The sequence below is a fragment of the Balaenoptera acutorostrata genome, chromosome 13 (genome assembly GCF_949987535.1).
Source record: "Balaenoptera acutorostrata chromosome 13, mBalAcu1.1, whole genome shotgun sequence".
In the NCBI taxonomy this organism is placed as follows: Eukaryota; Metazoa; Chordata; class Mammalia; order Artiodactyla; family Balaenopteridae; genus Balaenoptera; species Balaenoptera acutorostrata.
In genome coordinates this window covers 25987971-26004298 of record NC_080076.1, presented here as the reverse complement: position 1 = coordinate 26004298, position 16328 = coordinate 25987971, and the positions used below count along the sequence as shown (strand labels likewise).

General features: G+C 51.5%; 1 protein-coding gene across 10 annotated transcripts in view; it reads left to right on the top strand.

Moving 5' to 3' along the window:
- CTIF (cap binding complex dependent translation initiation factor) overlaps nt 1-16328 on the top strand; it is a 305014-nt gene that overhangs the window by 93475 nt on the left and 195211 nt on the right. For all 10 annotated transcript variants that reach the window (XM_007197213.3, XM_057526382.1, XM_057526381.1 and 7 more), the window contains 2 exons: nt 12875-12948; nt 13957-14061. In XM_007197213.3, the coding sequence (XP_007197275.1) occupies nt 12875-12948; nt 13957-14061 (179 nt within the window). The remainder of the gene's footprint in view (nt 1-12874; nt 12949-13956; nt 14062-16328) is intronic.

The following is a 16328-nucleotide window of genomic DNA, read 5'->3' as shown; positions in this document are numbered from 1 at the left end:
GTTAGGGACAGCTGAGTGGGCCCCCATTACTTCAGCAGATGCTGGACAGGCAGACAACCAGAAGTGGGCTCTGCTGTGGCCCAGTCTAGGGTAGGTACTAATAATATTGCCATTTAAATCCTAAGGCATGATTAATTAGCCGAGAGACTGGAGAAGTATACTTGGCCACAGGGAGTCATTATCTCCCACTTCTCCCTGGGCTTTGTTTGGGTCTTAATTCAAAGACAGTGAGGGTAGAGAGAGAAGGGACAGATTGGCCAGACAGGAAAGTTCCAGAGTGAAAGGAATGGCCTTTTCTGCTCCTGAACTCAGCTCTGGTACTACTCAGGAGGCTCTTGTCTTCTGGTCTCTGCTCTGTTGTTCTCCTGCCTCAGGCCTTTCTATTGTAGGAAGATTAAAATATTGGGGGTCCATCACCATCTTTCCTACCAGCACGTGGGGGTGCTGTCCTTGGTGCTGAACATGCTGAACACACACACACACACACACACCACACACACACACATCCACACACACACACCCCTTCCCCCACACACACACCCACACACACACACCACACACACACACACACCCACACACCACACACACTGCCACACACACACACACAACACCCCCCCACACACACAACACACACACACACAGCACACACACACACACACACACACGCACACGCATACACACCCAGGACAGGACTGTTTCTCCTTGGGCCCTGCCCTGCCGCACCCTTGATCTGTGCTTGGCTCCTCACTTCCTCTCTGTTCAAGCAAACCCAAGTCACCCTCAAAGTCTGGTTGTTTGGGTCTGAGAGGAGTTTTGGACCTGGCCTACAGGAAGCCCCTGTTTTGGCCCAGGAGATGCCTTTGGAGTTCTTTGGTCTCCAAACATCCTGTGTAACGCACCACACTCTCCCAGTGTCTCATGCCTCCACTTCCCGCCTCCACCCCAACTCGGGAATCACCGTTCTAGTCCAGTATGATACTGAAGAGGGAGCTCAGGTGTGAGGAGCTGGAGCAACCCTCACGGGGCCCCAGGAAGCAGCTTACAGGCCTAGGGTCCTGCCTTCCCCACTCTCAGTCCATCCGTGTTGTTACTTGTAGGAAGTTTTTCCTGGAGTCCAGAGCCACAGTCTCCCCGGGAGCCCGCAGCATGGGTGGCATGCATCATATCACATGGTGCTTCACTACGTGTTGTCTTCAGTTGTTGTTTCCTTTTCTGTGACTCTCCAGCTAGGTGGTAAGACCTGTGGGGCAGGGACCTCTTGTGGCCACACAGTGCCTAGCACTGTGTTAATCCACTAATGTGGGTGATATACTGGGGCTGGGGGCAGGGGACTTGGGAGGGCATCCTTGGAGAGGAAGGAGAGAGGTCTCGTGCATTGTTTAAAGGGAAAGCCCTCCCTATCGGCTCCCCTGGGAGCCCTGAGTCTGTGGGGTTTGCTTGCTCTTGGCCCTCATCATGGACAGAATCTATGGAAGAACATTTTGCACCAAGAAGCGGGCACGGACTGGGAGTATGAGCCTTCCGAGGGGCAGGGGCTGTAGTGCCCTCATCTCTCTGGTGCCCAGGCTGGGCCCTGTAGAACTGACGACCAGCAGCCGGCCCCTGGTTCTGCCGTCCGGGAGTTTCAGGCCCTGGTGCTGCAGCCGCAGTCTCGGGCTGGCCAGCTCTGGTGCGGCTGACACAGCAGCAACCATGCTGGGGAAACTCAGACTGACATGCCCGGACATCCTCTAGTTGGAACTTTGCCTGTGACCCTCCCACTAATAGGGGGAGTCCTCCTGCTGCCCTCTGCCTTGTTTAGCCAGACTCTGCCTTATTTCTAAACCTTTGCAGCCTGGGATTGTCAACACACACATACCTGTGCACACACACGTACACAAGCAGAAATGACTCTGCATTTGTATATTAATAAAGAGAAAACAACAGTATAGAAGAGGGTCATTTTTTCTCATTGCACCTGACTTGGCATGTTTTTCTACTGTACAGTGACTCACTCCCATCTTGTTTCATTCATTCATGCACGGAGCCCCCTGACCCTACACATTCCATCTTGCTCCCCTACATTCCTTCTTTTCCTCACATTCACTCCCTGAACCAGCACTGCCTTTCCAAGAGATGAACTCGGAAAACCCAAATGTTCGTAGGGATGTGGGTATGTTCCTGCATTATGGGAAACTCGACAGTGGGATCAGAAGTTATTTGAGTAATATATCTGCAGAGTGCAGTGGTTAAGAGCACAGACTCTGGTCCACACTCATATGCATTCCTGGGAACTAGCTCTGTGAATGCGGGCAAGTTCTCTGAGCCTCAGTTTCCTCATCAGTGAAATGGGGATGGTGATAGCTGCTTCCTAGGATTGTAACAGATGTAAAGTGCTCAGATGGTTCCTGGTGTACAGTGAGTGCTGCGTCACTGTTTGCTGTTATCATTCTCTGGAATCTGTCCTCCCTGATCTGGGGTAGCTGTGCACCCCGTGTGGCCCTTTCAGAGGCAGCTTCAGTCTCCCTGCCTGTGGGCAGGTCGTTTCCATTTCTTTTTCCACATGGTTTAAAGTGCTCATTATCCCTTTGTGATCTGTTCTGAGAGCAGCACGATTCACCATGGCAAGGGGCCCCCTAATTGTCAGTAAAAGAAGCTGTTGTGAAGGATTCAGCAGCATTTGAGTGCTAAAAAGCGATCCAACACAACACACACAACACTGAAAAGGGTGATTTTTTTTGATAAGACTCCTCAGAACCTTGGCATTGCAACAACCTGGCGGGGTGTTGGCAGGGGCTGGGTGACCTCAGGGCCAGGGAAGGGGTGGGACTCAGAGGAAAGCCGTGGTCCCAGGGCCAACTGTGGAATTGCAACCTGGAGAATGTTCTCGAAGAAGCCAGCGAGGCTTTATGGAGAGCTCTCGGTGCCTGGCCACTGAGCCCTTGCAAAAAAAAACAAAGAATGAATGATGCTGCATCCCAAGACTAGGAAGGTGGCGGGGGTGAGGAGGCAGGGGGACACAACAGAAAAGTGAAGCCAGGGCTACTGCAACTGAGGGGATGGCAGACTAATTGGGGAAGAGAGTTAACAGATAGTTTAAGATGTCTATTTCCCAGTGGGGGAACCATAGTCCTGCAGGATGCTCTGTGGAGTGAAAAGGAAGAGTGGGGTGGGTTTCTGGCCAAAGGAGTTTGGGAGAAGCTGCATAGTGTGCTGCCGTCTACTTGAAGAGTCAGCATCCATCTAAGACCGATAAAGGCACTGAGAAGTTCTGCAATAAAGTATTTATTTAACACTCTTTTAACTCTGTGTGTCCCAAATATTTGACTGAGGAGCCTTTTTAAACTTTTTGTCCCCCACAAAACTTTTTAATATCCACTGTTTCCAAAAATGTGTTCCATGCACCACTCCAGCTGCCCTAAACTTAAACCATTTTCAGTCCCTTCCCGGGATGATTCTGATGCACACTGACATTTGTGAGCCAGCGGATTAGTGTTTCTAGAACACCACTTGGAGCACACAGTAGATCAGGAAGGGAATCCACCACTGGGGTATGTGCTGGATGTGCTGTGGGCTTGGGGGGCACCAGCTCATGAGGAAACAGTAGAGCCACAGGCAGGAAGGCTCTTGAGCTGGATCCCATCAGAGAGAAAGACTCGGAGTGGGTGGAAAGGAGATTTGTTTTCTCTGAGTCCAGGAGGAGCACAGCGGCCCAAAGAGGAATATAATCTTGTACCTTCAGCAGCTTGGTGTGGCCTCAGAGCCCCTTCACAGACAGTGTCTGAGCCGCACACCAACACAAAGCTTTGCCAGTGTGCCAAGGAGGGTGCTGAGGCCCCTGTAGCAGCGAGCAGAACAGCCAAACTCCCGCCACCATCGTCTCTGCCCTGTGTGTGCGTTAGGGGTTGCAAGGTTTGAGGGTTGGCCTCCAGAACTCAAGAAGCGGGAACATAAGGCACTTTATGGCTTCAGGGGCTTTGGCTGGACGTGCATCAACGTGGCAGGTGGCCCCAGGGTCGCCTGGGTGCTGTCAGCCCAGGGCTGGCGGGCGCTGGGGCTGAACGTGGGAAGCTGTTAGGTTCCTGGCTGTCAGTTCAATGGCAGCAGTCAGTCTGCTGGTGAGTCCTGGCCCCTCTGGGCATCGCCTGGGTCGCCACCTCAGCTTCAACAAGGGACAAAAAGGAAGGCTCTGCAGGTGAGGGTCTTCCCTCTCTGGGCTGAAACTTGAAGGACACAGATTTTGTTTCCAAGAGCTAGGCCCCTTCTCCAGCCCCTGTTAGTAAAAGGTTACATGCAGTGATTATATGCCGGTCACATCCCATTGCCACAAACTCTAAGGAGATGTCCAGATTCTTGTTATGTGCTGCAGTCATCGTGTCAAATGGAGCAACGATAAGTAAGTCATCTCCGTGACCAAGATTTTCACTGTGGACCTCTCCAGACACTTTCCCCCTCCCGTTACAACACTGGCCTTGCTGGGGCTCACCCTCCTACTGTATTCAGCAAGAGAGGCCGCAGGCTTGCCCACAGCCCTCAGCCACATCCTGTTCAGCGGCCCGAGGGTCCTGGTTCTTGCCCAGTGCTGTCACCTCCTCCAGGGAGGCTGTGCACCTCATTCTTTCCCCAGGACTGTGCACAGTGTGGGCTGCAGCCCCTCGGTCTGGGAGGGGCTCATCCTAGCACTTCTGTTCCTCAGCTCCGAGAATCAGAGTCACAGCGTGTGGGGGAGGGAGTGGAGGCAGGAGGTAGATGCGCATGAGGAGTAATGAGACCTGCCCTGTGGAGATGGAGGGGTGAGAGCAGAGGCTTCCGCTGCTTGAGGGATGCTGTCACCGGACCCAGAGGGTGAGCTGATGGCAGGGGGATGGGGGGAGGGTTGAGGAGCCAGGTGCTTGCTGGGAACCGCAGTGGGTTTGGAGTTTTCCAGCATTTAAGGTAGGGTTCACACACACACACAACACACACACAACACACACACAACACCCACACAACACACACACACACAACACCTCCCCACATACACCCGCACCCACACACCCTACACACACACACACTCCACCCACACACACCCCCCCACACACACAACACCCCCCCACACCACACACACAACACACACACCCCACACACACACACACACACAACACACACCCACACAACACCCCCCCACACACACAACACACACACACCCCACACCCACACAACACACACACACACAACACACACACCCCACCCACAACACACACACAACACACACACCCCACACCCACACAACACACACAACACCCACACCCACACAACACACACACACACAACACACACACCCCACCCACAACACACACACAACACACACACACACAACACACACCCACACAACACCCCCACACACACACAACACACACACAACACACACACCCCACACCCACACAACACACACACACACAACACCTCCCCACATACACCCGCACCCACACACCCTACACACACACACACTCCACCCACACACCCCCCCACACACACACAACACCCCCCACACCACACACACAACACACACACCCCACCCACACACCCACACAACACACACCCACACAACACCCCCACACACACACAACACACACACAACACACACACCCCACACACACAACACACACAACACCCCCCCACACCACACACACAACACACACACCCCACCCACACACCCACACAACACACACCCACACAACACCCCCACACACACAACACACACACAACACACACACCCCACACCCACACCCACACAACACACACACACACAACACCTCCCCACATACACCCGCACCCACACACCCTACACACACACACACTCCACCCACACACCCCCCCACACACACACAACACCCCCCACACCACACACACAACACACACACCCCACCCACACACCCACACAACACACACCCACACAACACCCCCCCACACACACAACACACACACAACACACACACCCCACACACACACAACACCCCCCCACACCACACACACAACACACACACCCCACACACACACACACACAACACACACCCACACAACACCCCCACACACACACAACACACACACAACACACACCCACACAACACCCCCACACACACACAACACACACACAACACACACACCCCACACCCACACACACACAACACACACAACACCCCCCCACACCACACACACAACACACACACCCCACCCACACACACACACAACACACACCCACACAACACCCCCCACACACACAACACACACACCCCACACCCACACACACACCCCACACACAACACACACACAACACCCCCACACACACACAACACACACAACACCCCCCCACACCTCCCACAACACACACACACACCCCACACACACACAACACCCCACACACACACACCCCACCCACCCACCCACACACCACACACACACACACACAAAACACCCACACAACACACACACCCCACACACACAACACCACACACACACACACACACATAACACCCACACACACACACACACACACACACACACACACTCCATCGGCTCAGGAATAAGTTCTCTGGGCTCCTGTGAGGATGGGTGAGAGTCATAGGCTTCAATGAGGAAAAATGTGTGGAGAGGGTGTATAAACTATGAAGTACTGAAAAAATGCTTCTCACCTCCGATCAGAGATGGTACCAGCTCCTCGAGGTTGATCTGCACATGCAGGGAGGGGGGGCCCTCCCTTTACAGAGTATCTCCTGCTGCAAATGCCCGGGGCATCCCCTCCAGCAACTGCTGCTCTGTCACTCTTTCCCACTCATCAGCCAGTGGGGCCTTGTCCCTGGACCCCCAGAGTCCCTGAGGCTGGTGGGTCCCATGCCAGGGATGCTGCTTCAGAAGAGGCTGGGGCCTGAGCTTGAGATGCCCAGGCGCCTCCCTTAGCTGTGGCTCTCTCTGCACAGGGCGCTCTGCCCACAGCACAGGGCAGAGAGTAGATGGCCTCCCCTCCCTGCTATGAGGGGTGGTGGCCAAGACTCCCGGCCCCGGGCCAGGAGGGAGATTTATGTGCACTCGCGCTGCTCTTGAGCTGCTTTTAAGGTGAATTGTGCTCGTGCCTGTGAGGTGCTTGCGGTCCTGGGTTTAGCTGTGACCTTCCCATCCTTTTTTCATGGTTGTTCTCTCTCTCCATCCTGCATTCCTCACTCTTTAGGGGCCTCAAATCCTAGGTTGGTGAATCCATCTTGACATCCTAATCTGTGAATCAGTCTTTCAGGCACAGAGGCAACAGGGCCTCTATCTCTCAGGGTAGAGTCTCTTTAATCAGTTGGCAGGCATCTGAGGTGGACCTACTGTGTGCCCAGCTTGACCACTTTGGGGACACAAGAACAGAAAGCAGCTGTGGTCCAGGAGCTTAAATTTAGTCCAACTGGGGTCATGGATGAACCTTGAGGACCTTATGCCTAGTGAAGTAAGCCAGTCACAAAAAGACAAATACTGTGTGATTCCACTTGTATGAAGTACTGAGAGTTGTCAAAAATCATAGAGACAGAAGATAGGATAGTGGTTGCCAGGGCTGGGGGGAGCAGAAATGGGGAGTTGGTATTTAATGGGTATACGCTTTCAGTTTTACAAGATGAAAGGAGTTATGGGAATGGATGGTGGTGATGGTTACACAATATTATAAATATGTTTAGTACCACTGAACTGTACACTTAAAATGGTTAAGATGGTAAATTTTATGTTATGTGCATTTTACCCAATAAAAATTTTTTGAAAAAAAAAAAAACTTACTTGGGGAGATTAACATCCTTATGGGTATAAGAGAGTGATGACTAAGCAATGGTCCACTCCACGTAAGCTGAATTTGTAAGTGCCAGAGTGAGTTGTGTATTTAAAGGGTCAGCGATTAGGGAGAGACTTCGTGTTACTATCCTGAAGGAGGAATTGAACTTCACTCCAGGTGAGGTCTCAGACGTGTGCTTTGGAAGCAAGGTTTAGTTTGCTTGATTTTTTTTTTTTTTTTGACCTTTGCTTTAGAAGTCATTTTGAAATGCTATACCTATTGGTAATCATCTTTGAGGCCTGGGAAGGGTGTTGTGAACAAGGCACTTAACATCTCAGGAGGGTGGGGGCCTGTCTCCTAGATAGAAAGTGAGTCTCTCTAGCCACCTGCAATTTCAAAGTGGCATTTGAAGTAAGCAGGGCACCAGGAGTTGGGATGGGTAGGGTGATGAGACAACTCAAAGAAGGAAGGGAGGGAGGGGCTGATCCTAGAAGATTGTAAACTGTGCCATAATTGATTAGTGATGTCTGCCCCGGGTGAGAGAGGGTGTGGCGGCAGCGCACGTGCCAATCAGAAGAAACCCATCTACAGGATATGACACTTCACTTTCGGAGATCTCTTTATTTAAATATGAAGAATCTGAAGTCCAAGTTGGTGAAGTAACTTTGCTGAGGTCACATGGCTCATCATGGCAACGTGTTTAAGGAAGACAGTGAAGGTCTCTTGATGTGTTTGTCAACTCAGCAGACACTTCCTGGGCACTGGGCATAGAGTGCTGGGGCACCCGGAGAGGTCCCTGCCATCCCAGGTCCCTGCCCTGGAGCAGGAGGGAGTGACGGTCAGACGGAGTGAGGACTGCCGCCTGTGGGCTCTGCGGCCACAGATCACCCACGCAGGTGCTAAGTTCAGGGCAGAGGGAGGTGACTGCAGTTTGGGAGGTCGGAGGAGTTTTCTGGAGCCAAGCGCTGAAGGATGGGGCACGTCTGGAGGGAGCAGGAGAGGAGCAAGGCCGAGACGAGAGGTCACGGTCAATAGTGAAAGGGATTATGGGGAAGCGGGACTGGACGGGCGTGGGAGGACCCAGGTGCACACAGGTGGCACCACATGGAGACGCTTCTGGCCCCGAGTGAACGTGGTTGATTCACAGGAGGACTGTGGGAGGTCTCAGGGCATCATGAGAAAGTTCCCAGCCACTGAGAACCTGAGTGACCTAAGGCTTCAGGCTGGTGGTGCCAGAGGGAGGGCCCAGTCCTCATTTTATGGCTGCAGCCCAGGCAAGTTACGCGACTCATCCGAGGTCACACTCTGGGTGCCTCTGTCTCCCATTAGCCCTTTGTTCCCTCAGCCTCCCCTGAACGCTCCCCTCCTCTCCCCACCCCCTCCTTATCTCCTGCCTGGTGTCTGTGAGGGTCCGAGCACTTGGGCCTCTTCTGCTGGGAGGCTGGGCCTCAGCCTTTCTACTGGCCAGTTTGTGTTCCTTTTCCTTCAGACCGATTAGAAGCCGGAAACCACCCTCAAACTGCTCTCTCTCTGGGAAGTAGGTTGGTTTCTACCTTGAGGGATTGGTGAGTCGGGGTGCGCTGAGTAGGATGCAGTAAGCAAGAAGAGCTTGCTGGCCGCCTCTGCCCGACCTGAAGAAAATGAGAATTAAAAACAAAAGCAAACCCCCAAGTCATGGGGCTTCTTTGCCAAGGCGCCGGGTGTCTCTGGTCGCTGGGGGAGGGAGAGGCATGTTGCTGAGCCTCGTCTGGGGTTATTTCTAGCTGGGTTCTCAGTGCCTTGTATGTGGGCGGCGCTCAGTAAGTGCAGAATCTAAACACACACAGACATCCTCATGCCTTTTCTCTTTTCACCAGTGTCCATGTGGGCTCTGCTCGGTAGGCTCTGGGGTGATGTTGGCTGTGGTCTCCAACTGGGGGGGGGCACAGGTGGGACTCTTCATGGGCCGTCTCTGGGGAGGTGGTGTGGGGAGGTCAGAGACTAGCTGAGCCAGCCTGGGTCTGAGCTTGTCTGTTTGCAGGAGGTGGGACGCCGGGGCCCTCTGGTGCTTGATGTGGCTGAAGGACATGAGAAGGTCGCAGAGGGGTTGTCTGCTGGCTGTGGGAAGTGGGGATGTGATGGACTGCTCTCACAAAGGGGTTTGTGGAGGTGATGGATGGTTGATCACTATTATCAGTTTGCTAGGGCTGCTTGATTTAGGATGTTTGACCATGAACTAGGTGACTTAGAACAACAGAAATGTATTGTCATCTCATAGTTCTGGAGGCCAAAAGACTGAAATCAAGGTGTCGGCAGAGCCATGATCCCTGTGAAGGAGCTAGGAAAGGATCTGTCCAGGCCTCTCTCCCAGCTTCTGGAAGTTCCTTGGCTTGTGGCAGCCTAACTCCATTCTTCACCTGGCATTCTCCCTCTGTGTGCATCTGTCACTGTGTCCAAATTTCCTCTTTTTATAAAAAGACCAGTTATAGTGGATTAGGGCCCACTCTCATCTTAACTAATTACATCTGCAATGAGCCTGTTACCAAATACATTCTGAGGGACTGGGGGTCAGGACTGCAGCATATGAATAATGGTGGTGGCAGGGGTCGGGGCGGGGGGGCGACAACACAATTCAACCCATGACAATCACTGAGGAGCACTTGTGAGGCCCCTAGTAGGCCCCTGACCAGGACTGAGAGTGGGTGATGTTGAAAACCACTGACTTGCCCACCTGGGGGCCCCTTGACATGCTGCTGGGCTCCCTGTGCAAACCCAGGAGGCCTTAAAGTTACCCAGAATGCCTTATTGTATCCTGTCAGGATCCCTTTCCACATGCTGGCCCTTTTTCCCAGATGACCCCTTCCCTCCTTTTCCCTCCACTCTCCTGACCGCCATGAATCCCTACTCTGGGGGAGTCCTTCCCTACTTCTCAGGAAATTTGCCTGTGCTTTGGTCCTACTGTGGCACCTTGAATCAGTGCACATTTCACACTGTATTGTAATTATTTATTATGTGTGTGTCATCGCATACCATTCTTTGCAGGCCTCACCTGTGACTTCTCCACTTTTGTGTCTTCAGTGTCTGCCCAGGGCCAGACCTATGGAAAGATCTCAAAGGAAGATTGCCCAGAGTATGAGCTAGTGGATCTGAGGAATGACAGGTCCAGGGACAGATCATCATAAAAATAAAGACTGGTGGTGCTATCAAGAATCTAACCAGAAGGTCATAACACACACAGAAGAAGGTGTACATACCATGCACATACAGTTCAGTGGATTTCCACAAACTGAATACACCTATGTAACCAGCGCCTAGATTAAGAGCAGACGTTACCAGCCCCCCAGCACCCTCCTGGGGCCCGCTTCTGGTTACTGTCTGAATTCCATCTCCGTAGATTAGTTTGCCTGTTCTTGAACTTTATATAAAATTGAATTATAGAGCTGGTACTCTTATATCTAGATTCTTTTGTTCCACTTTATGTTTGTGGGATTCATTTATGGCGTTGCATGTTGTTTTAGTTTATTCTGACTGTTGTGTAATATTCCAGTATGTGAACACACCACGCTTAATTTATCTGGTCAACTGTTGGTAGGCATTTGGGTGGTTTCCAGTTTGGAGCTATTCTGAGTAGTGCTGCTCTGTACTTCTGTGCTGTGTAATACTGGTGAATGTCTGTGCACATTTCAGCTGTGTTTGTACTTGGGAGTGGAGTCCTGGGTTATAAGGCATGCACACGGTCAGCTTCAATGGGGGTGGAAGTATTGTTTTTAAAGACTGTGGTGATGGAAAGCAGACTGTGGGGGTCATGATGTTACTGAACCAAACTTGGGTCCACTTGCCCACACACAGTAAAGCCAATCTACTGACTCCAGGTTGTGGTGAAGGAAAGTGCAGCGTTTATTGCAGGGCGCCAAGCAAGGAGTCCAGGCAGCTTAGTGCTTAAAAGGCCCAAAGTCCTCGAAGGCTTTCAGGGAAAGGTTTTTAAAGACAGGGTGAGGGAGGAGGGTTATGGGATGTGTGATCAGTTCATGGGCATTCTTCTGATTAGTTGGTGGTGAGGTAATTAGGAGTCAACATTACCAACCTCTGGTTCCAACCCATCTGGGGTCTATGTGCTTGTGGTCAGCATGCAGTTAACTTCTTCCACATGGTGGGGGATTCAGTATCTGCAAAACAGCTCAAAGAACCTGGCTCAGAATATTATCTATAGCCCTTGAGGAGGAACTAAATGTCCTTGCCTTTGTTTAATGGCTAAACTATTATTATTTTTGTCTTGCTTGTCTGTTTTCCTTTGTTTCTGCATTTTCTCACTTCTCTAATTACATTTACTCTTTGGAACTTGGGGAAGGCCTAGGAGGCTGAAGTTTTCCTTCAGGTAGAGGACATGGGAGGGGGTAGGATCTGTTCTGGGAAGGCCCCGTAGGGTCCTGCTCAGTTACAGTGAGGGATGGGGGGCATCAGGAGTGAAGAAAGGGATCTGGAGAACTTGTTGCAGAGATCATCAGCCAAGGGCAAAGAAGCCAGATCATAGAAGCTGGGTCAAATAGAGCATTTTCTGTCTATGGAATGAATCATGTAGGAAACAACAAAGGATGAAGACTGGAGCTAGTTGACTTAGAGAAATTCCATCGCTGGAGTTGTTGGTCAATGGGGGGCTTCTTGGTGCCACCTGATTTCGGGGTGTGGGGCTTAACTCCAAAGGAAGTCAACCTCCCAACACAGACCTTCCAGTGTGCCTGGCTCTGCAGAGCCCCTGCCTGGGGAGAAGCCGCTGCCATCAGGCTGGCAGTGGTGATGGCAGCTCACTAGTATAGAGGCTTTGAGGAGAGAGCCACCGGCTGGAGCAGCAGAGCCCTGGCTGCCCTGTACCTGACCACACAGCTCTGTCAAACACCAGCAAATTGAGGGCCCAAGCCTGGGGGAGGCCAGGGGTCCCCCTGACTCGTACTGGGTACACCAGCCAGGACACTCACTCCAGTGGCTCACTCCAGCCTCCAAGCTGCCCAGGATGACCAACCGAGGGGGATGGCAGGGAAGGGGGCCCTCTGCAACCCTCTCTGGGATTGGGCCTTCCACCCACTTGTTCCATGTCCTGGCCGGGCAAATAATGCCACCCCTTTCATCCTCCATCTCTTCCAGAATGGCAGCAAAGACACCTCTCTGGACATGCTGGGCACAGATATCTGGGCTGCCAACACCTTTGATTCCTTCAGGTGAGCTCCTCTTCCTCTTGTTGTGGTGTGTGGCTCTGGCTGGGACCCCAGCTTACTGGTCCTTATGCCCTGAGGGGCCTTTGGGGACTGAGTTATTGTTGAGAGTTCATTGATCAAGAAGTGGAGAGAAAGACAGGAGGGTGAAGTAGAAATGATGAGGCTGGAGGAAGGAGGTCAGAGAGAGAAGGAAGGAAAATGGCGGCAGGGGAACGGCACGTGGCGGATGTTAGGCAGGCTGCGTTAGAGCTGAGGACGGACAGCTGTGGATGCACACCCCACCCCTCCTGCCAGAGGTTATGGAAGGCGGGGGCTGGGGCCTGCAGAGAGGGGTCCAGAGAAAAGGAAGAATTGTCAATGCTTCAGACTCTAGAAGCTTCCTGACGGGCCGAGTTGGAAGGGCAGGTATTGGCCAGGCTTCCTCAGGACGTGGGGATGGTGCCCCTGAAGGGTTTGCTGATGGGCTCTCCTGTCATGGTGTCCACTCCTTTGGAGACTGATGACTTCAGACCATGGATGGTGGTGGCCCTTTAGCTCAGCTCTGCCCTGGCCCTGGAGCTGGCCAACTCTGGCTGTGCTCCAGGCTCACCCTGGCTCTGGCTCAGGCTTGCCCAGCATGGAAGTGCCATGGGTCTCCTGAGACTGGTACTTGGGGGACCTGGCCTCCTGCTTCCCCAACTGACACACTCTCCCCAGGCTTTCCAGTGTTTCAGGCGGACCACTGTAGAGCGAGCATCAGGCCCACACTTGTGTTTTATAGGCATCTATTATCATACAGCAGGGTTGAAGAGGGGGGAAGGCTACACAGGCAGGCACTTGCCCTGTTGTCTGTGAGCACAGAGCTGACATTTCAGGCTCCATTCTGAGTGACCTGACCCCTGCCTGTGGCCAGTGGGCACTCCTTCTTCCTGCCCACCTCTTTCTGAGATTCCCTGCCTGGGGTGTGCCGGGGTGTCTCATCCCCATCAGTAACTGGGCTTGTCACATTTCTCACCCTCCCTCGCCCTCTAGTGGTGCCACCTGGGACCTGCAGCCTGAAAAGCTGGACTTCACCCAGTTCCACCGGAAGCTCCGACACACGCCCAAGCAGCCCCTGCCACACATCGACCGTGAAGGGTAAGGGGCAGCGGGGGGACTCTCACATAGGGGCTGGTGAGGTGAGGGACAGCTGTGGCTATACCGGGGCAGAGAGGGGCCTTTCCTTGGGCAGGCTGATGTCCAGAGGCTCAGTGGCTCAGATCTGCAGGTTCACTGGCCTCTCTCCAGAATCCCTCCACCCTTCGCTGCCCAGCCCCCTCCAGCCACACTGCCTGCTCCCCTTCCGGACCACTCACAGTGGCCCTGCTTGCCAATAGTCTAGAGCAGTGGGTCTCACCTTGATAAGAACAGGGATCGCTGGGTCCACCCCAGAGTCTCTGATTCAGGAGGTCTGGGGTGGGGCCTGAGAACTGGCATTTTTCACAAGTTCTCAGGAACCGCTGGTGCTGCTGGTCTGGGGGCCCCACTTTAAGAACCACTGGGGTAGTGGTTGCTTTTACTCGGTCATCTCACTCTTTGCTTAGTTCATGCATCAGTGTTTACCTTCCCTTTCAGAGATGGTGTCAGGGCCTGGTCTGACCTCCAGACAGGAATGTGACTCCAGCCACACACAGGGGTGTGAGACAGATGATTCCTTTTCTCCCTTCCTTCCTTTCTTCCTCCCTCCCTCCCTCCCTTCCTTCCTTCCTTTTAAGACAATTTTTACTGAGGTAGAATTCACATAACATAAAATTAACCATTTTAAGGTATTCAACTCTGTGGCATTTAGTACATTTATAATGTTGCATAACCACCACATCTATCTAGTTCCAAAACATTTTCAACACCCCAGTATAAAACCCATACCCATTAAGCAGTTATTCCCATTTCCCCGCACCCCTACCCCTGGCAACCACCAATTTGCTTTCTGTTTCTATGAATTTATCTATTCTGGAGATATCTATCTGTATCTATCTATCTATCTCTATATAGATAGATAGGTATAGATATCTGGAGGTATATATATATGTATGGAATTCCATATATATATATATGTATATATGGAATCATATGTGGTCTTTGTGTTGGGCCTCTTTCACTCGGCATAATATTTTTGAGGCTCATCCATGCTGTAGCTTATATCAGTACTTCAATCCTTTTCATAGCTGAATAACATTCCATTGTTTACCCATCTATCTGCTGATGGATATTTGTGTTGTGCCCATCCTTTGGCTACAGTGAATAATGCTATTATGAACATTCACGTATAAGTATTTGTTTGAGTCTCTGTTTTCAATTCTTTCGGGGTCTTTGACTGGGAGTGGAATTGTTGAGTCACATGGCTAATTTCTGACACCAGTTCTGATGTGTGTGTATTTTTTTCCCCAAAATCCACAAGCAATTCTTCAACACTAGCTGGGTGTCCTGTAATTCAATTCAATTCTGACACTGTCTCCCTGGATACAGCACCAGATATCAGTAGAAGTCCAGGTTGCTACTTGTGTTTCTGATCAACTGGCTATAAATCAGAGGTTCCCACAACCTCTCCTGGAGTTTGGTTAATTTGCCTGAGCAGGTCACAGAAGTCAGGAAAATATTTTACTTACTTGATTACCAGTTTATCATGTAAGGATATAACTCAAGAACAGCCAGATGGGAGAGATGCATAGGACACACTATGGGGAAAGAGGTGCAGAATTTCCATGCTGTCTCTGGGTGCACCATTCTCCCTGAATCTCCACGTGTTCACCAACCCAGAAGCTCGCCAAACCCCGTCCTTTTGGGTTTTTAGACAGGCCTCACTACATAGGCATAGTTGATTAAATCGTTGGTTATTGTTGATTGATTCAATCTCTAGCCCCTCTCCCCTCCCTGGAAATCTGAGGTTGGGGATAAAAGTTCTTATCCTTCTACCACAGGGTTGGTTTCCCTGGCAACCAGCTCTGATCCTCAGGTGACCTAGGGACTTTCCAAATTTCACCTCATTAACATAACAAAAGACACCTTGACCACTTAGGTAATTCCAAAGATTTTAGGAGCTCTTTGCCGAGACTGGAGGTGAAGATCAGATATATCTTAGTATAAATCACAATATCCCACATGGCAGTTCTATGTTTTAACTTTATGAGGAACAGCTAAACTGTTTTCCACAGCAGCTGAATATTTTACATTCCCAACAGTAATACACAGGGGATCCGATTTTTCGGCATCCTCCCAGCACTCGCTATTTTCCATTCTTTTCTTTTAATTATACTCATGGCTTTTATTTTTCCTTCCAGTCCTTCCCTGCCCACCCTTGTCTCCCTGTCACTTCAAGCTAAAATGTAGCTGATATTATGGGCTACATTCCTGCATCTCACCTGTCC